The sequence below is a fragment of the Hypanus sabinus genome, chromosome 30 (assembly GCF_030144855.1).
Source record: "Hypanus sabinus isolate sHypSab1 chromosome 30, sHypSab1.hap1, whole genome shotgun sequence".
Classification (NCBI taxonomy): domain Eukaryota; kingdom Metazoa; phylum Chordata; class Chondrichthyes; order Myliobatiformes; family Dasyatidae; genus Hypanus; species Hypanus sabinus.
This window is the reverse complement of record NC_082735.1, coordinates 18,680,124-18,702,520: the sequence shown is the minus strand read 5'-3', so window position 1 is coordinate 18,702,520 and position 22,397 is coordinate 18,680,124. Positions and strand designations below refer to the sequence as shown.

Here is a 22,397-nt window from a genome sequence, read left to right as displayed (position 1 = left end):
ATTATTTATGATTTTATAACATTGAAAGGGACTATCTGACCCACTATGAAGCCACAAGCTTTCATGGCCACACCTTTAGTCCCATAAACCATTTATTTCCCTATATTCTTAAACTTTAATTCATCTTAAACAAGTGATCAGAAATGTCAAAGAGTCTGGTGTGAGCATAGCTGCAGATAACGCTGCCTATGACCAACAAGACAAACATGAAATGATTGGTTTACTCCCTTTTCCTTTCTCTACGAATATTGCCTGGCCTGCTGAATATTTTCAACATTCTCTGGTTTTATTTGGGATTAAATTAGATCCCCCTTGAAGTGTGCAATATTGCAGCATTGTACATTGTAGTCTGCTTCTAATTAAGTTCCATTGACTTCAATAAAACCGAGTTTTGGAACCAGAGCAGCGGATAGCTGTCTCTGCATGCAGCCAAGAATGCAGTTTATGGCGTGATAATATCGGCACAACTTCTACAAAGATGGAAGAGTGCAAAGGACAACTCACAAAATACTTGGACACAAATTCCCAACAACAGGATAATGATACATATGGACCCCTCACAGTCTCTGAACACTTAGAAGTCTTTATTTGATCAGTATGCACAAATTCCACACAAATAAGTAAAATTTAAGGAATTTCAAATCTTGAACAGCAACATCAATACTTATTCATATAACTGCTGGGATTACCTTATACAACTGGCAATGGCTTTTGGACCTTGACAGCGTTTGAATTTAATGCTTTATTACGCTGATGTGGGAGTTCGAAGACAAAACAATTTTCCATGACAACACAGGTGTACAACAAGTACCAGGTTGGGTCTGGTTCAGCGACAGCAATCACTTTAGGAAGGTGCAGGCTGACTACTCCTCACTGCACACACACAGCTCCTCGCTGGAGAGAGTTAGGAGCACCAAGTTCCTGGGAGTGCACTTAACAGACAATTTCATTTGGTCCCTCAACACTATCTCTTTGGTCAAGAAAACACAGTTGCGTCTCCACTTCCTGAGGTGACTGAGGCTCTGCACCCTCCCCCCGCAGCCCACATTTTAAGTAACTTTCACTGGCAGTGTCAACATTTAGCATGGGAATTTCATTGTATCTGACCACAAGTCCCTACAAGGTTACAAGATTCACAAGGTTAATTCCTGGGATGTCAGGACTGTCTTACGCAGAGAGGTTAGAGAGACTGGGCCTGTACACGCAGGAATTAAGGAGATTGAAAGGGGATCTGATTGCAACATATAAGATTATTAAGGGATTGGACAAGATAGAGGCAGGAAATATGTTCCAGATGCTGGGAGTGTCCAGTACCAGAGGGCATGTTTTGAGAATAAGGTGTAGGTCATTTAAGACAGAGTTAAGGAAAAAACTTCTTCTCCCAGAGAGTTGTGGAGGTCTGGAATGCACTGCCTCAGAAGGCAGTGGAGGCCAATTCTCTGGATGCTTTCAAGAAGGAGCTAGATAGGTATCTTGTGGATAGGGGAATCAAGGGATATGGGGACAGGGCAGGAACCGGGTATTGATAGTAGATGATCAGCTATGATCTCAAAATGACGGTGCAGGCTAAAAGGGCCGAATGGTCTACTTCTGCACCTACTGTCTCTTGTCAAAGAATTGCAAAGAACTGCTGAGAGGAGTCTCTCTTCCATCCATTAGAGATATTTATAAGGAGTGCTGCATATGCAGGACCCTTAGCATTGTGAATGATCCATCCCATCGTACCACAATCTCTTTGACCCCTGACCATCAGGCAGGAGGTACCGTAGCATTAGGGCAGGAACTTTTAGGATGGGAAACAGCGTAGCCTCCCAGGCTGTGAGACGACTGAACTCCCAGCCACCACCTAGGTCTCATCACGTGTGAAGCTCCAGTAGGATTATACTGTTTACCTTTGAACTTGTAACATATATGCATTTTATTTGTTAATTTAATTGTGGTAATATTATTGCATGTGTTATGTGTGTGAGCTCTACGTACTGTGTTGTGCACCTTGGTCTGAATGAGCATTTGTTTCATTTGGCAGCATACATGAGAATGGTTGAATAGCAATAAACTGAACCTGAATTTGAACTTGAACTTGATATCAATTGAGTTGGATGGCTGTGTGGGACCAAGGTACATATTAATTACCTTTAATTTCTGTTGAATTACTTAAAAGCATTTCTGTATTTTTGTGTCTGAGAATTGTTATAAGAAAACTAAACATAATTAAATCCTCATTAATAGTTTGAATAACAACTGATTTTAATAGTTTCTGAATGTTTCTGAAAGTCAGAGAAAAAAGTAACTAAGATGGATTAGTTTGCAGGATTTCACTTCCCCTCCCACCCAATCTTGCCTCATTACTCAACTTCAATACATTGCAGAGGACACATCATGTGTTGACATATTGTGTCACATCATAAGGATTGAAATTCACTGCAGAATGTCACTTTGCAAAAGAGAAAACTTGTTTTGGAAACCAGCAAAGGGCAAATTCCAGGCTCCAGTCCCTATGTTCATTTCTTCTTTCAATGGCCCCACTTTTTATGTTTCCTCCTTTCCTACACTCCCTTCTAATCATAGGGCCGCAGTTCCTGCACCTCTTCTGATTAGTTGATGGTCAGGTTCCTCAATCCCTATTCAGATCATCAGGGCTCTAAATTCTCTCCTCTTTTACTCCAACCTGGGATGCATTTCTCACATTCTCAAATTCCCTTTAAACTTGGGAAACTTATTATACTATTATGTAATGACCAAAACAATAAATTAAATGTCTGTTATGGTGTTAATAAGAATAATACAGTATAATTCAGAAGATTTGCTAATCCCAAACGATTAAAGTCCCAGGTGTGCTAGATCATTAGAGTATTATTTATTGTTGTTAATCATCTATTCCATGCTGGGTGATTAAAAAATATGAATTTAAGAGCCAATGTCATTAAGATATTGGAAAATTTCTGCTTAATGTATGTGCGCTAAATGGAAATTACTTTTGCAAGATAATGGCCATAAAGATCCCTGACACTTAAACAATTTGACCTTGAAGTTTATTGTCCAGTAAGTCTTGTTTAAGTAAGCTATATGATAGTGTCAACTGTCCATTTGAAATTCCATTGAATAGAAGCATAACTATATTGCCAAAAAGTAGCGAGAAAGATTGCTCATTTGATTAATTAGAATAACTAATTGAGAAGCTCAAAAGCCTACATTAAAAAACTCATTTCCATTTATCTGGTGCCTCTCATACAGAAAAATATCCCAAGTGGCTTCACAGAAATTCATTCCGAACTGAAGATGACATTATTCAGAGTAACCAAAGGTTGAATAAGAGGGGAGTTTTAAAAAGGATCCTAAAGGAAGTGAGAGAAGTAAAGGGCATAAAGCAGAGAAAGCTGAACAAGAGATAATAACAATCTTGGCAGGGGGCGATGGTCTGGAGAAGTTTTACAAAGGCAGGTTGAGGCCAAGCAGGGTGTAAGCAGGAGCCTGTGTATCTTGAGTTAGAAGTATTAGGATGCAAGGAAGCAATGGCAGGAAGAAGTTAAGAAGAAGTTGGATCTGATGACATATTGCTGCGGTAAACAGAAATTTGAATGTCATGGAGTTCATGTTAGTTGGGAGATGAAACACTGGACAGGGAATCTAGGGAATGTAGGGGACGTGCCACTGGACAGGGAATCTGGGAATGCGAGGGACATGCCACTGCACAGGGAATTTGGGAAGGTGGGAGGCGTGACAGTGGACAGGGAAATTGGGGAACATGGTGAGGTATGACACTGGACATGAAAACTGGGGAAGTTGGAGGACATGACATTGGATGGGGAAGCTTGGGAAGGTGGGAAATGAGACACTGGACAGGGAAGGGGAAGGTGGGGATGTAATACTGGACAGGTAAACAGGGTGACACTGGCAGGTAAACAGGGATGGTGGGGGATGTGACACTGGCAGATAAATGGGGCAAGATGGGAGACATAAGACTGAACACAGAAGCTGTAGAATGATTAGAGCTGGAGAAGGAAAATGCATTCAGCAGAGTTCAATTGACACACGGAATGGTAGACACAGAAACCAAAAGATATTAGAGATTAATTAGTCTCCATGTAAGAGAACCTGATTCAGATATTCAGAACAAAGCTTGCAATCTGTCCTTTCATAGATTCCTATAGCAGTGGAGAGCATTCTGACTGCTTTGTCACTTAATATAGAGCCTCCAATGCAGGTAATTGCAAGATGCTACAGAGGGTTGTGGACTTGGCCAGCTTCATCATGGGTGTAAACATATTAGAGGCCCTCAGCATCTGGGGCATGCCCTGTTCTCACTAACACTATCAGGAAAATGAAGACCCATCTCTTTATACGTGCATTTGCTGGGAAACAACTAATTCCATGTCATATGTCAGTGTTAACAAAATCTCATTCCAATTCTGAGAACATCAGTCGGAAATGAAGAGGATCAGTGCTTGTTATTCTCATTGATACGTTTGTAGCAAAGATTATTTTAGTAAAGACTAACAGACTATGACAGACAACTGAACCTGTTGTATGGCAGCTAAGCTCAGTTGAATGTTGATGGGATTTGTGAGAGCAAAGGAAGGAGCCATGCCAATGGGAATATCTTAGAGAACAGAGTATGGATCCTCCTAGAGGCAAAGGCAACAAGGTGGCCACGGTGAGCAGATTGATGGATAAGCAGGAGAGATCTGAATCTGGAGATTTGATTACCATCTTGAAATCATTTCAAGTATTTGTTTTTATAATGAATACCGTGAGGTTTATGGATTGGAACCTGTTCCATTTCTATGCTTACAGCAGCTGTCACACCAGACACCAACAGATAATAGGCTTGATATCATTGATGTGCAATTACATCAACACTGAACTGAAAGATTAATGACTGTGAAATTGCAGCTGTAAATTTGGTTTCTGGGAAATTCTAGCCCCTGTGTTTATTTATGCAGTAAAAAAATTTCAAATGTGCGGCTATTGTGTAAAACTAAGCATAAAAGGTTTCTAAATTTAATATTCATATTTATTTTCTAAAAGTAGTTATTTAAGAGGATTAAATGCAATTTTAATTTAAAATGAATTAATATTAACTGAAATGTCAAGTTATTTTTAATAGAAACCCGGAATTAAATCACCACAGGGAATATTAAACCTGGGCCTTTCATCTCTGGGACTAAAGCTCAAACTTAGCACAGGACAGTAGAGTAATTGCTTCCCTTATTATCATTTTAGGACTCCTTTGTTTTCATTTGCAGAATATAAACATCTTTGACAAGGCTAATGTTGATTGTCTTCCTCCGAAAATGATGGTCAAATAGAAATGTGATTGCTATTGACGGGGGAAAATGGAAAGATGGCAGTTGTGAACTGGGAAAAGTAGGATTCCTTTTAATGAACACACAGGGTGATCATTGCTCTAACTCCTCCTGATAAGCAGCTATCAGTACAGTCTAGGCTGCCAAAGTTACAAGATCGTATAGTGCTGTGGGCCATGAGGGATCTTAGAATTTGCTCTGCTATGTTGTAGAGCTCTATGACATAATACATCATGGAGTTGCAGAGCAATACGGCACAGAAGTTAACCCTTTGGCCTTACTGAACTACTATTCTACACAGTTTTATTGACCCATGCATGCACCATAGTCCTTCACAGCACTCCCATCTATGTACTTATCCAAACTTCTCTTAAATGTTATATTCAAACCTGTATCCACCACTTCTGCTGACACACTCACACCACAATCAGAGTGAAAAGGTTCTCTCTCAGATTCCCCTTAAACATTTCCCCTTTCAACCTTAATCTATGACCTCTAGTTCTAGTCTCACCCAACCTCACTGGGGAAACAAAACTTGCTTGCATTTATCATTTCTATGCCCCTCATTATTTTGTATATCGCTATCAAATCTCCTCTCATTCGCCTGCACTCCAGGGAAAATTCCTAATCTTTTCAACGTTTCCCTATAACCCAGCTCCTCAAATCTTGGCAACATCTTTGTAAATTGTACATTTTCTATGTACTTTGCATCATATTTCTCTTCTGATATCCTTATCTCATTTAGTTCTCTTGATATTTTTCTTTGTTGGGACCCCTTGCTGGACATACCCGCCATAACCCTCCCACCCATTCTTGCGGATTGCCCTAGTCTGCCTGCCTTCTTGTCAATCTCCCTAGCATGACCGCCTCATGCAGGAATGAAATTGATAATGCCATTTTTTTTTAATGAAGGGATCAACAATTGGTCGAGCTGCTTGATCTGTTGCCGTGCCGTTCCAGGGAGCCTGGCTCAATCTGGGTGCTGTTTATGCAGAGTTTGCAAGTTTTGCCTGTGACAATGTGGATTTCCTCCCACATCCCAGAGTGTGCTGGTAAACGAATTAGGGATTTGTAAGTGGCAAAAGAACAAAAAATTAACGTGCATCTGAGAGAGTTGCAGGGATTTGGAGAAAAAAAAATCAGAATTATTGCGGCAGGAACTGGAGCAGACCTAATGGATTGAACAGTATCCTGCTCTGCATTTTGGACAGTGATGAGTAAACACAGTCCTTCCTCCTCTGGAATTTACAGACTAACACAATGTCTGGAAACACCAACACACCCTGTAAATCAATCAGCAACTACTTTGCCAGTAATTGTCGATCCCCGTGAACGACATATAGTTGAATGGGTGAGTGTGGGAAAATAATGAGGATATTCTTCAGAAAATGCGAAATGCCAAACCAACAGATGTGGCATGAGCTATATCACTGAGATCCAATTTGGCAATAGAAGGGACCAAACCAGTGTAGCACTTTGACTGCCTTTATGATTTGTCAAATCTACAGACCTTCAGCATGCTGGAGTATCTGCTCTAATAGATCACTTAATATGATGACTGGCAAAATATGTGGGTCTCAGATAACAACTGGAAACTTCAGAGCACGTATTGTCCAGTTAGCGCCCAGGAAACATCTGAATTTGGCAGTCATTCTTTCTTGAAGTTTCCCGCCAGGTTGATATGCATTTAACTGCCAGCTTTATCTCTTTACTTTTAACTGAACATCAGCGGACCACCTGCAACCCACCAGACTTTTTGCATCTTTTATTTATGGATTGTGTATAGTTTCTGCCCTTTCCACTCTTACAGTCATCATACACCACCCCTCCTCTCAGCTTCTGCAATACAGGCACAATTGTACAGGCTTGAGTGCTGCCAAACTGTCAAATACATCTTCTTTATATATTATTACTTGATCCAATTTCTCCATGCCTCCCTCCTTTATTGTGACATTTGAGCATTATTTCCTTTAGTGGAAACAGATGTAGGATCTTGAATGAAATGAACATAGCCAATTATCCATTTGGTTGCTTGTGAATATGATATTTGCAATATTTGTAATAAAGTAAACATAATTTGAGACTAAAGAACCTCAGACATATAACAAAGGGCATTGTGGAAAAAGAAATTATGATTTGAGTATGGTAAGGGGAATCTACAATTGGCATGAAGTGTTCTCCTAGTGTTCCTTTTTCAATTCTTAGTCTTAGAAGTAAGTTTGATCAAGAACTTCTTGACTTTTAAAAGAAATTTAAATCTGTTGATAGTCACTCCTAATGTTGATAAGTGTGAGATCGAGAGTTAATCCAAAACCTGTTTTGAAATATAAATGAGTGGATTAGTGACAGACTCAAGCACCTGATTTTAATGGTCTAAGTAATCATCTTTTTTGCATTGTCTTTTTTTGAAAATTGTTACTGTGACTTTCCTCCTGCAGTTCCTTTTTTGTCTGAAAACTGGAGGTCAGACTGAAGAAATTGCAATGTTTTGAAAGCATTTTCCCAGTACGAAAAACAGATAGCTGGAAAATGAAACTCCTCTGTCTTACCTCCAGACGCCATCTGGGAGCATTTGCAGCCACATTCATCATTGTCGACGTCCTTGGTGCTGAATTGTGTACCAGAGGGGCTGAAACTGCTGGTTCTCCCGGCTGTTCCACTGTAACCCTTTATATGGAGCCTGTGAGAAAAACAGCACAGAATTGAAGGAATGCAAGAAATAGCCAGCCGTCCCTTTGGCTGGGTAGAATGCTTTTTTTTGTTATTTTCTTTTAAACACATGAAGGGAAAAGAAATGTCTTATTATGACCCAGGCCAAAATAAAAGATGGAAAATGTACACAATGGTCATCCCAGTGTTTGCATTGACCGAATTCTTTTGTGCGAGAATCCTCTGCAACTTCATTCCGCATTTGTGTGTAGGCCCCGCCAATAATTTCTGATGAGGAAGGAGCACCCAATTAATTGTGAAATTGCACAGTTTGGCAGCTGATTTGCACAGTTCTGTCATTAACTTTGTAAAACTGGCTCCTTGCCTGCCTGAGATTCAGATGTGTTACATTTTTCTGAGGTTTGCACGTTAATGCCTCACCAAGCCTACGACAGAGAATTAAATTTAGCAATTAACTGTTAGTAACATTGAATCAAAGAGAAATGCAGCACCAATACAGCCCCTTCAGCCAGTGAGTGTGTGCTGACTATGGTGCCCAACCATTATTTTTCAGCATAACTATTATTACAGTCATAGAGTCCTATGACTCCTAATAAACATATCTTGCTCAGAAAGTACGTTTGTAAAAGAGAGTCTTATTTCTGCAGTTTGTGAATTCGTTTTGAAGATTTGTGAAATACCATTTCTTTCCTGCTTGTTGTTCTCTTTCTCAGTCTCCTTGTTTGTTTCATCACTTTTCTTTTGGATTCTGCACCTTCTTCATTTTTACTTTTCTTCCCTCAGTCTTTAAATGGCAATTATTAAGAGGTATGAACAAGGTTCAGCGAAGTCTTAGATATCCAGACATCCTACTACAATAAATCCTAGATTTTATTCAGCTTCAAACTTCACTGTAACCACAGCATTTACAAATATCACTTCAATATCCATCATCTTACCCTTCACAACATTGGTACAACTCTGATTGGTTTGATTGTGCAACTTTACTTTTTCAGGCCACTGGCTGAGTTTGCACAAACAACAACCATACTTCCAACCTCACTTACTAGCTGTGCATGATAAAGTTTTGCCCCACATTCCTGACTCTAAGTCAATGCTCAGGAGGACTGGGATGGTGGTTTCGGAGCGAAACTTTTCCCATTTTCTTTGTCTCCTACTCTAACCTAAAAATGTACATTGCATGGGAACTAATTAGTTCCTAGCTGTCAAGATATTTCCTACTTTTTGCAGGTTTCATGTTTCAGTTGCCAATCTTTTGATCTGATGTGGCAGAACTTTGGAAACCATTCTGTCTAATGGTTATTCCTGCTCTTCTGCTGTTGTTAATCCATTTTGAACCATACTTCCCTATTCTGTACTAAGACATTCCAGGCGATCAATAATTTCCTTCTTTAAATAATTCATTTATTTGGAGTCCTAATGAAGGATCTTGATCCAAAATGTTATCTGTTTATTTCCTTCCAAATATGCTGCCCAATCCATTGAGTTCCTCCTGCATTATGTGTGTGTTGCTCAAAATTTCCAGCATCTGTACAGTCACTAGTGCTGATAAAAACTCAGTTGAGTTGGTGTTGATCATTAAAGGTTTCAGGATACATTTTTAGCATTCAAGAAGCTATTAAAAATTAGGTTTATTGGAATGCCTGGATGGTGTTTCAGTTAGAATAATCAAGTCATTGTGTCAGAATTTGCCAACAGCTAAAGATATTCAAGGTTAGCATTATTTGTCACTGGTACGTTGAAACATACAGTGAAATGTACCTTTTTGTGTCAACAGCCAACACAGTTTGAGGATGTACTGGAGCAGTTAACAAGATCAGGCATGCTTCTGGTGCGAACCTAGCATTCCCATAATTTACTAAGCCTAACCCGTACATCTTTGGAATGTGGGAGTAAACCAGAGCAACAATGTGGTCACAGGGGGAAGGTACCGACTCCTTGTAGACACCAGTGGGAAACAACCCATGATCTTCTGATTGCTGCCACTGTAAACTAATTGCAATACTACCCTACCGGCATACCATACAGCTTTGTCAAGAGTAGCTGGCTAGCCGCAGAATAGGCAGCAATGAGCCAGAAAATTCTACACCTGACATCTAACCTCTTTTCCTAACCCATTGACTTCTATTATGTTGAAGGACATTCTACAACCTAGAGCTGAAGGGATGGATATGCTGTACTCTGCATCTGAAACTTTAGCTCTATGCCAGTCAAAGTTTGCATTTCTATTGCAACCATTCTTCTGAATGGGGTTTCCAACTCCATTAAGGATATATGATCAGGTGATGTTTCCTTTTAATTTCTTCACTTCTTTATGCTTGTAATTAATTAAGAACACTCTCATGTGCTTCTGTTATTTTTTGATATTTTTCATTATAGATTAAAAATTATAAACTTATGATTTTTGTCCTACAGCTACCAATTATCTTCTGATCACTGAGAATCTCTTGAGAGACCAGTCAGAAACCAGTCTGCAGTCAACATCATAGTTCATGCGGCCAGCAGTTAAATTGTTCCTCATGATCCTTTGATCCTTACAGAAGGGGTGTGGCTGCAGTAGGAGCTGTGTGGTTGCTATAAGTTTAGTATGGCCACATGACGATTGTATGTGTTATACGAAAGGCATGAGAGATGATCGACATAGTCAGGCCCATTATGTTTTCTTGACGGTGGGAAAGCGAGCCTCCGGATGGCAATGGATCAAGAAGAGTGATCAATGGACCAATGATGCAATGGATCAAGACGGGTGATCAATGGACCAATGATGCAATGGATCAAGACGGGTGATCAATGGACCAATGATGCAATGGATCAAGAAGCGTGATCCGTGGACCAATGATGCTGGGACACAAGCCAAGGCCTGGTCAACCCTGGCTGAGTCAGTCAGGTGAGGGTGTCTGATGTTGAAAGACCTGAAACACCTAATGACCTCAGTTTACATCACTAATGATATATCCCAATACCCCCTCAGATGAAGCTCGGTTTGATATCAGACAGCGACAGTGAAAGCTATAACTGGAAATTCAGCCTTTGTTAGCAACATCAAAAATGTAATATTAACCTCAATGGAATCAAATTCTGTACTCAACATGATAACAGGACATGCATTGTCTTCAGCCACATACAATGTATTCATAACCATCAGCCCAATGCAAATTATTGAATGTTGGGCTCAATATTGTTGGAAAGAGATTACTAAGAGCGAAACTTCAAGATACTTGGCTCCATATTACTTAAGGTCATAAGTTGCACAGGAAGTTGTATCTGAAACAACAGTTAAGTATTAAAATATTAAACATTAAACAAAGACAGTAATTGGTCTCTGCAGTGGCAAGTAGTTGAAAATTCACTTCAGTATTTTCTAAAAAAAACACAAAATGCTGGCAGAACTCAGCAGGTCAGACAGCATCTATGGGAGGAGGTAATAACAACATTTTGGGCTGAAACCTTTCATCAGGAGTGAAGTAACATGGGATGGTCGAGGGGGGATAAGAAGTGGGGGGAGGGATAAAGTAGAGAGCTGGGAAGTGATAGGCTGGAGGGAAATGGGCTAGGGGGAAGGTGGAGAATTATGGGAAATAAAAGAGAAAGAAAGGTAGGGCTGGGGGGAGAGATAATAGTGAGGGGGGAAAAAGAGAGAGAAAGAGAACCAGACTAAAATAATAGATAGGGATGGGGGTAAGGGTGGGGGGCAGGGGTATCAACGGAGATCAGTGAGTTGGATGTTCATGCTGGCAGGAAGGAGGCTGCTGGCATGAACATCCAACTCACTGACCTCCGTTGATACCCCTGCCCCCCACCCTTACCCCCATCCCTATCTATTATTTTAGTCTGGTTCTCTTTCTCTCTCTTTCCCCCCCTCACTATTATCTCTCCCCCCAGCCCTACTTTTCTTTCTCTTTTATTTCCCATAATTCTCTACCTTCCCCCTAGCCCATTTCCCTCCAGCCTATCACTTCCCAGCTCTCTACTTTATCCCTCCCCCCACTTCTTATCCCCCCTCGACCATCCCATGTTACTTCCCTCCTGATGAAGGGTTTCGGCCTGAAACATCGTTATTACCTCCTCCCATAGATGCTGTCTGGCCTGCTGAGTTCTGCCAGCATTTCGTGTGTTTTTTATTTATCTCCAGCATCTGCACAATCACTCGTGTTGCCTTTGAATTCAGTATTTTCTTGTTGTTTGTTACACTATGAGTGCACCAATTTCCAAAATAATTATTTTAACTAGATATGTCACAAAAATGTCACTGAGTAAAAGATCTTTTAAAAAATATTTCAAGAGATACAGCAGGGAAACAGGCACTTAGGCCCTCTGAGACGTTACCTCCCATTTACACTGACCTATTGTCCTTATATAGCCAATGGCTTACCCAGATTTTTATCACTCACGTTCATGCTCACGGGAATTTACAGTGGCCAGTCAACCAACCGACCCTCAGATCTTGGTGATGTGGGTGGAAACTGGAGCAGCTGAAGGAAACCCATGTGATCACAGGGAGAACGTACAAGATCCACACAGAAAGCACAGAAGATCAGGCTGAACTTGAGCCTATGATATTTTGAGGCAGCGACTCTGCCAACTGTGCCACTGCGTAGAAGATTGATTTTTCTTTAAGAAGTGACTAGTTGCTGTATAGCTCACATGGCTTGTTTCAAATGGAATCATATAATCTTAACTTAGATACATGTCATGAACCAGATAGAATTGAAAATAGTTAATATACTGTATAACGTACTGCATAAGAAAGAGGAAAAGATTTAAAGTGCTATGGATTGGAAAACACTTTCTAAATTTAGTTTGAAAAATCTGGAACTAAATATGATACATAGCTCCAGTATCAGAAGTGAATATGGGACATTTATGCCATAGTAATGTATATGTACTGTTTGCAGCTGAAGAATTGTTTATGTTATGATAGGACATTGTAAGTTATAGAAAATGTAGCAGATTGATTGTTCTGCTCTTTGTCTCTTATATTAATGGCACATGCTTTAATAAATCATCAGAATTCTGCTTGAACCCTGATAAATCTGGAAATATTACTTTGGCAAAATATCTAAATGAAAATAAACACCTGCCTTTACACAACATTGATAGTGTGATCAAAGCCATTGAATAAACTCTGCATTCAACAGCTCTGTTTGTTCTAATTTTTCCTGTGTTTGTTAATAACTACACAATGAATTATATGAATTAATTACTTATAAGAAAAGATATGTAACATTTTACTGGCTGTGAAACGGATGCAGCACTCGAGGTCATTGACTTGAGTGTATTAACATACCAAGAATGAATGACGTGCACACATCTGCTTGAGCCTCCTCCAGTTCCTTCTGTCTCTCTGGTGATTTCCGTTCCCTCCTTTCTCCCTTCCCCTGTTGCCCCTCTCCCTGCTCCCTTCCCAGTGAATCAATTGTGGTCTTCTGACAGCAATGTGAGTTTTGTTCGTTTCAGTTAAGTCATTAATCGCTTGATGCAGTAGTTATTAGTTATTGACAAGTGCCGTCGCTTAAGGTCAGGAAGTTAGTGAAGTTGCAGAGATAACTAGATGAAGGATAGCTTGATAATACCATTTTAACTCTGAAGAGCTTCAAGAAACTAAAGGAAGGACAAGATCCAAACCATAGAAAATTGGAACTTTTCAACATATAGGGGCAAAATAGATGTCATTAAATGGGCAGGAGGTGGGAAAAAAGAGATAATGGTCATCCTTGGAAGGAAATGGTTACAAAAGCGAGGAGGCTATAGGAGGTAGATTGAAAATCTGGCTGAGTGGTGCCATAACAATGACTTCTTACTCATTGACAGCAAGATCAAGGAGCTGTTTATTGACTTCAGGAGGAGCAAACAAGAGGTCCATTAGCCACCCCTCATTGGGGGGTTGGGGATCAGAGATGGAGAGGGTCAGTAGTTTTAAATCCCTTGGCATTATCATTTCAGAATACCTGTCCTAGACAAAGCAAGTAAGTGCAATTCAAAAGCATGGCCACACCTCTTCTTCCTTAGAAGTTTGTGAAGATTCATCTAAAACTTTGACAGATTTCTGTAGCTGCGGGGTGGAGAGTATAATGACTGGCTGCCTCACAGCCTGGTATGGAAACACAAATGCCCTTGAATGTAGAGTCATACAAAAAGAAGTAGTGGATATGGCCCAGTCGAGCACAGATAAAGACATCCCCATCATTGAGCACATCTACCCAAAGCATTGTTTCAGGAAAGCAGCATCCATCATCAAGGACCGCCCCCCCCCCCCCCCGCCCAGTCTTGCACTCTTCTAGCTGCCGACATTAATAAGGTATAGGTGCCTCAGGACTCACATCACTAGATTCAAGGATGGTTATTACCCCTCAACCATTAGCCTCTTGAAGCAGAGTGGATAACTTCACTCAATTTCACTTGTCCCATCACTAAACTGTTCTCAAAACCTATGAACTCATCTTCATCACATGTTCTCAAATTTTATTGCTAATTTATTTATTATTATTATTATTTCTTTTTTTTCCTTTTGTATTTGCACAGTTTGTTATCTTTTGCATGTTGGTTGTCCACCCTTTTAGTGTGGTCTTCCATGGATTCTAATATGGTTACTGGATTTATTAAGTGTGCCTGAAGGAAAATGAATCTCAGTTTGTATATGGTGACATATATGTAACCTGGTGACCTTTGAATATAATTTTATTGTTAAAGTGCACTTATGTATTCACCTTAGTAATGCTAAAATAGCTGCCTGTGCCTTTAAGAGTAAAAGGTGATGTCATTTTGCATGGGTGGAGTAGAACGAAGAGCTGCCATGTTCCAGAAAGGACAACGTATGAATGCTTTTCCCATGTTTGGTGAGGAAATGTGAATAACATTTGATAATATCCATGTAAATTTATTTATACTTGTTTGTAAATCTAGAATATCAGTAATTTAATGTGTTTTACATGTGGATGCTTTAGATTTTGTAAGAAAATTGATCAGCGCTGGACAGCGTGATTGTGGATTAGCTTAATTGGCCTACAAGGGTTAGTCTTTTTAGTAACTCAACTACAAGGCAAAATATTGTAAATGTTTATTTGTCTTTCTTTATTGTTTCATGACCGAATGTGAATGTAACAGAGTAATGTGAACTTGTTAATCTCTGCTCACATAGCATGAGCAAGGGGAATTCATTTTAAGGTCTAGCCCAAGGGTCGGCAACAAGCGGCTCCGGAGCCGCATGCGGCTCTTTGATCTCTGTGCTGCGGCTCCCCGTAGTTTGTTAGTTTTTGAAATGTAATTCGAAATTTGAAGATTATGGTGATCTTGTACAATCTAAAAACGTTGTGGCGACCCATTTCCTGGCACATCCGAAACAGCTTACAATTAGCCACCGTTCCGGCTAAGGGAGATAGCCTACGGGGGTTTGTGAGTACGTGTCTTTTGGAGCATCCGCGCCCACGGGGACGGGTTGAGGGAGGCTTTATGCAAGGCTGTTTAGTTCGAATAAAGTTACCTTTGACTGCAGTGTCTTTATTTTAGCGCTGCGTGTAGCGCTACACCGCTACAACGTGTTTTTTATCGCTATTAATATACATCACCACTGCCAATGCCTGACACCCGCCAGTGTGCGCTTTCTTTTAATTCTTCATACAACTGTATTGTCATTCTAGAGTAGATTATAGAGGCAAGATACAATTATTTCTTAGTTATGTATTAAATCAGGTGACTCTGATATTAATCAAATGTAAATGTTGTGTAAGAAAACTAAACTAACAAATTAGTAGGTTTAAAATAATAAGTAAAATAATGTAAGAGGATTGGAAGACACATTTCCTGAATATGCAATTTCTAAATATCTAATTAACTCACTACAAGATATAGATGTCACAGAGTTAGACTGCATTGACATCAATATACATTTCTATTCCAATGATGTTGGAATATGCCATATGAATTGCACCCTACAAGCTGCACAGTGAGTCTGTGATCTTGGCTGGAGAACCTGAAATCTACAGAGCTGGGGGAGGCATAAAATTTCCACATAGTTTCCTGCTGCCTGTGCACCCTGTGTGCTTATCCACAAGATATTGCTGGAGTGGTTCCCTTCCACCTCCAGCTCGACTGGAGACAGCAGTTTGATTCAGGCTGATCAGCAAGGCTCTGAGCAGCTTGGGACTTCATCAATTTGCATTCCCACCGAAACATTCTGAGGGTAAATTAGTTGACTTGTCCAGGTTGAGCTGGCTGACAGAGTTGTCAAAGAGTTTCACAGCTCCATTTACCACATTCAAAAATATTCATGGGCATTAAAAATTAAACACACTAGAGATTTTATATAAGTATTAAGATATTTAAAATGCAATGTTTAAAAAAAAATCATTAAAACCTTTAAAACAGTTTCAACATACAAATAACGGATAACTTACTCTTCTCCTTTGAAAACTGCCTTTCTACTGAAATGAATACAGGCACTGACCTGCTCTTGAATTAACCAGGTGTAGATGCAGACAGATTTTCCAGAATCCTGCCCTCAATCACTAAACTCCTCAAGGAGGACAATGTCAGAGTACAGTCAGAAAATTTCAGCTAATCAGCTGTGAGCTGGAGCAGTGAACTTCCATATTCAAATAGAGCTCAAACCCAGAAGCACTTCTCTGACTTGTCAGCATTTTAGCAGTCTTCTGGATTAAAGAGAAAATCCTTGAATAATTTGTCTTTTGAAGCAAGTGTACAGGAAAAAGAATCATCAAAAGATTGCCAATTTTGGAAACTGTCCAAATATTTAAGTAGCAGAAATGTAATTCTGAGCACTTAATATCAGGGAGGTTTGTTCTAAATCACCATCACCAAAGGAACAGGTGAAAAGAATCCACATTGATCATAAATTTACATCAATTCCCTAATGCCATTAACACTCCAGCAGTGAGGAAGAATGACTTCCATTTGCATCAAGGCAACATTTGTAGCACCGCTGAACTTGATTAAATGAGAATTAGAAATCAAGATTTCTAATGGCTGTTGTCATATCTGCAAGAAGATTTTGGTTTTTGTTTATCTGAAATCTCAGAGTATTATAACTTGTGACAATGAAGGTCCAACCTTCTTCAATTGTTCCAATAATGAACTCAAGTGTGGGAATATTCAATAATGATTGTAGAGCCCAATTCCAATTGCAACTCCTCAGATAATGAAAAATTCTCTATCCATGGTTGCATCTATCTGTAACAGGTAGCATTCATACCTCACAGATATGAAGGGATAACAGTCTCCCTTTGTTTGGGTAGAGTATAGTTACCTGGGCCTCGCAAGACCTCAGGCCCTGATGGTGTACCTGGTAGGGCTCCGAAATCCTGTGACAATTAACTGGTGGGTGTGTTCAAAGACATTTTCAGTCTCTCATTGCTACAGTGAGAAGTTTCCACCTGCTTCAAAAGGGCAACAATCATATCAGTGTTCAAGAAGAGCTGGGTGAGTTGGCTTAATGACTATCATCCAGTATAACTCTCATCTACGGTGATAAAATACTTTGAGAGGTAGGCTATAGCTAGAATCAACTCCTGCCTCAGCAAAAACATGGACCCATTGCTCTTTGCCTATCGTTACAATAGGTCGGCAGCAGAAGTGATCTCATTGGCTCTTCATGTGGCCTTGGATCACCTGGACAATGCCTGTACTTACATCAGGCTGCTTGTTTATTGACTATAACTCAGAATTTAACACAATCATTCCTATGGTTCTGATCAAAAAGCTTCAAAAGCTAGGCCTCTGTATTTCTCTCTATAACTGGATCCTCTACTTCCTCAATGGAAGACTATAGTCTGTGCAAATTGGAAAAAAAGTAATCAATACTGGCACACTTCAAGGATGTGTGCTTAGCCCACTGTGCTAGTCTCTCTAGATACATGTCTGTGTGGCTGAGCACAGCTCAAATGCCATCTATAAATTTGCTGAAGACACACCTATTGCTGGTAGAACTTCAGATGGTGATGCACGGCATAGGATTGTAATAAGCTGCAGGAAGTTGTAAACTCAGTCACAAGTCTCTCCAGCATGCAGGACACCTTCAAAAGGACACCTTCATTAAGGACCTCCATCCTGCAGAACATGCCCTCTTCTCATTGTTACCATCAGGGTGGAGGTACAGGATGAAGGCACACACTCAATTCAGGAATAGCTTCTTCCCCCCTGCCATCAGACTCCTGAAGGGACATTGAACCTATGAACCAATGGGACATTGTGATTGGAGACTGCATTGTCGATAGGATGAAAATCATCAAGGCTTCTATTGTAGCAAATTCCAAAGCTACAGCACTTACCATCTACATGGACAAGTCATTGACAAAGTGGACACAGCCTGGAAGAGAACTATAGATTCCTCTCCAGCCCAATGAAAACATTCTTCTGTCCCATTAGATTGCAGATCTGAAATTCTCTATTCTAATGCACTGCTGAACAACTCTCAGACTCCAGTGGTTCAAGAATATGGATCACGATTAGTTCAAGGACAACAGAAAATGATGATAATGATAGGCATAATCCAAAATGAACAGTAAAAGAAAAGCTCTTTCTGGAATGCATGTTACAATACATAATTATTCACTCTGAGAACAAGGCAAAGATAATTAGTAGAGGTTGACCTTCACTAATCCGACCACCTTTGATAATCTGGCACTGATTTCAAATTTTCCATGCAACTGTAATTTCAAATTTCCCGGGCCACCGTACCAATCTGCTGCACATTGTTTTGGTTGCCCACTCTTGTAAACACAGACAGGTGATTCCTGCTTGTTTTCCTGCATTTATTAATATCATTTGTTCTTTTTTGGCCCCAGTTATGGCCCCAGTGAGTAAAGGAAATGCACCTCATGCTGTGAAGCGAAAACACTGCACATTATCCATTAAAGATAAGGTTGAATTCTGTTAAAAAAAAACTGGACAGTGGTGTATCAGTGGAAAGCTTGTGTGAGTGTTACAACATTGGCCCTTCCACAGTGTACGATATAAAGAAACAAAGTAAAACTGCTACGTTTTTTTTTGCTGATAGTGGCTCAAAGAAACAGATGCGCGCAAAAAAAAACAATGAAAGACGGAAGGAGTTCAGAACTAGATAAAGGGCTGATAATGTGGTTTAATCTTTGTGTAATTGAAGGTGGTGAACTGTCTGGAGATGTGGTGAAGGAACAAGCAAAAGTGTTTCATGAAGAACTAGGACGAGATTATGAGTGTAACTATAGTGAAGGCTGGCTTCATCGGTTCAAGCAGCGTCATGGCTTACAGTTTTGTGCAGTGTGTGGTGAAAAACGTCCAGCAGACAAGGAAGCAACAGCAGAATTTGTTAGTCTCTGATGAAAAATTAAGCTCCGAGCAGGTGTACAATGCTGATGAGACTGCCTTGTATTGGAGATGTACACCAAGAAGAACACTAACAACAGCAGATGCAGAATCGCCAACAGGGTATAAGGCATCGAGAGATCATATGACTTTGCTAGGCTGCTCTAATGCTGCAGGAGCCCACAGATGTAAGTTACTGGTCATTGGAAAAAGTTTATGTCCCAGGGCCTTCAAAAGTATGTCACAATTTCCTGTAATTTACCATGCTAACAAAAATGGATAGTCTACAAGAAGGGTTAGAGCCATCTCTACTTCCTGAGGAGACTGAGGTTCTTTAACATCTGCTGGACGATGCTGAAGATGTTCTACGAGTCTGTGGTGGCCAGTGCTATCATGTTTGCTGAGGGTAGCAGACACCAACAGAATCAACAAACTCATTCATAAGGCCAGTGATGTTGTAGGGGTGGAACTGGACTCTCTGACGGTGGTGTCAGAAAAGAGGATGCTGTCCAAGTTGTGCCATCTTGAACAATGTCTCCCATCCACTCCATAATGTACTGGTTAGGCACAGGAGTATGTTCAGCCAGAGACTCATTCCACTGAGATGCAACACTGAGCGTCACAGGAAGTCATTCCTGCCTGTGGCCATCAAACTTTACAACTCCTTCCTCGGAGTGTCAGACACCCTGAGCCAATAGGCTGGTCCTGGACTTATTTCCACCTGTCATAATTTACTTATTCTTATTATAATTATTATTTAATTGTTTATGGTTTTCTATTGCTATATTGTGACTGTAACGAAATCCAATTTGCCTCGGGATCAATAAATTATGTCTGTCTGTCTGTCTACAACTAGCATCACACTAGAATGGTTTGAAAATGATTTTGTTCCCGAAGCATAAGCTCACTGTGACTCTGTTGGCCTGCACTACAACTGTAAAATAATGCTTGTTTTAGACAAATGTTCGGCACACCCAAAAGCGGAACTCCTCGAAAAAAAAATGTTTTCAGTATCTTCCTGCTACCTAACTGTATGTCATTATTTCAACCCCTGGACAATGGCATATTGCGTTCTCTCAAGTCGAAGTACCATTTGCTGTTCATGAGGCACCTTTTGAGTGCAGTTAATACTGGCAGACCGGCAAAGGATTTATAAAAATTTTAATATGAAAGAAATGATTTACTGTGCTGCTAATGCTTGGAGGTCTGTAGAGCCATCCACACTGAAGAATGGCTGGCATTGATTATGGCCAGGCTTAATGTTTGAGTCTGCACCTGGTAAAGATATGGAGATGACTTTAGAGTTTCCAAGGAAAAATAGATTATACGTGAATTGTTTTCTTTTGCTCAAGAGCTAACTAATCCTGCTGTCAAGGATCTTGCATCAAAGTTCAGTGATGACAATGTTGAAGAATGGATGAATATAGATGAGGATCAGCCTACTGTTCATCATTATACTGACTCGGAAATTGTGCAAAGGTTGTACATCCAGAGAAGTAAGATATTGGAGGAGAAAGCAGTGATGAAGATGAGGAAGCTATAGCAGAGAGACTTTCTATTGACAGGCTAATTAAGTTGACAGGTGAGTTGCTGAAAGGATTAGAGCAACAAAGTTTTATAACTGAACAAGAAATAATGAGTGTTTATATGCTGCAGGATAAGCTAATCAGAGAGCGACCAAAATATACAAAACAGCTTACCTTGGAAGATATGTTCAGAACAATTGATAGAAAAAGTGCAACAAAAGAGCTAACACATCAAAATCCAGTGCCATCAACTTCTGCTCACCCAGATGTGCTGCCACCAACCAGTTTCAGCACCAGTTCCTGCTGCTTCACTCATTTTCAAAATGAAGATGTTGATGATCCTGATAACCCCACTCTTGCAAACATGTAACTTTGCCTGAAGGTATATTAAACACCTCACTTTAGAAGCGGAAGTGCTCAACTTCTCCGTATAAGTTAATTCCTGTACATTTACCTGTACCCTTTATTTTATCTGTGCCTGTACAGTATATTACTTTATTAAGATTTCACTTGCTACTCATTTAATATTTCTGTTTCATTATTATCTAACGTACTGACTTACATGATATTTTGAAGGTATGAGGCGGTGGTTAGCTATTGCTTAATGTGATCCTTCTGTAATCCGGCATTTTCACTAATCCAGCACTCCTCAGGTCCCAATAGTACCGGATTAATGAAGGTTGACCTGTACTACGTAATGAACAGCACCGTTTATCATCACCAGATAAAACATATTATTAACATGACACATTTGTAAACTCTGCAATAAGTACTTCAATGCTCAAAAACATGCTCTAAAGATTGAATTAATCAGAGCCCTGATTTAGATGGAGCACATCTTAAAGATGGATGGCTACTAAGATTTCAAGGTTATTTCCCAGTTTGTTATATTTACTCTTTCTAATGAGATTGCTGTTTTGTGGATTACTGGTTTGCAGAAACTCCTAAATAGTCATTGTCTGTTTTACTTTTGTCAGACCATTGCAACTCTGGCCTATCATTCTACCTTCTAGAGAGTACATATAAATAAAGATCATATGCCTGGCTTTGCTTCTGATATAAGTAATGTCTGAATAAATATGGTACATTTGTGCATTTACACACAGGTGCATAGACCAAGCTGCAAATGCCACTGGAGTATAAATGATACCAGTTGGATACTTATTATTTTGGATGAGTAAGGCACTTAATCCAAATTTGACAAATTCATGACAACTGACTTCTGCAGTATGCTGAACAAAAAAACCAAGGAGAATTTTTTTACTCTATTACAGTTTCCTGATGTACCTCTTGTGTAACCTCATAACAAACTTTCCTCTTACAGTCGATCAGCAAATCCTGGTGCCATTGATGGGTCCGGGGTTGTGCTGCCTTATGAAAGCTTATATCATTTCTCACAATCAAGATGCTGAGAATGTTTTGGTTTTCACATACATAAGTTGCAGGTTTTACTTTTTTGGACTCCCTTACACCCTCACTAGGATGAGCTGCATAAACCATAAATGGGTGGATTTTTCTAAGACATCTGCCATCTTTTTCATTGCATTCCAAAACAATACAAAATATGATGTACAATTTACTTTAGTCAGTTGGCACA

General features: G+C 39.8%; 1 protein-coding gene across 2 annotated transcripts in view; it reads right to left on the bottom strand.

Moving 5' to 3' along the window:
* The window catches only part of angpt2b (angiopoietin 2b), a 228,559-nt gene that overhangs the window by 11,554 nt on the left and 194,608 nt on the right, over positions 1–22,397 (bottom strand). For both annotated transcript variants that reach the window (XM_059954378.1, XM_059954377.1), the window contains exon 9: positions 7,856–7,986. In XM_059954378.1, coding sequence (XP_059810361.1) covers positions 7,856–7,986 — 131 coding nt within the window. The remainder of the gene's footprint in view (positions 1–7,855; positions 7,987–22,397) is intronic.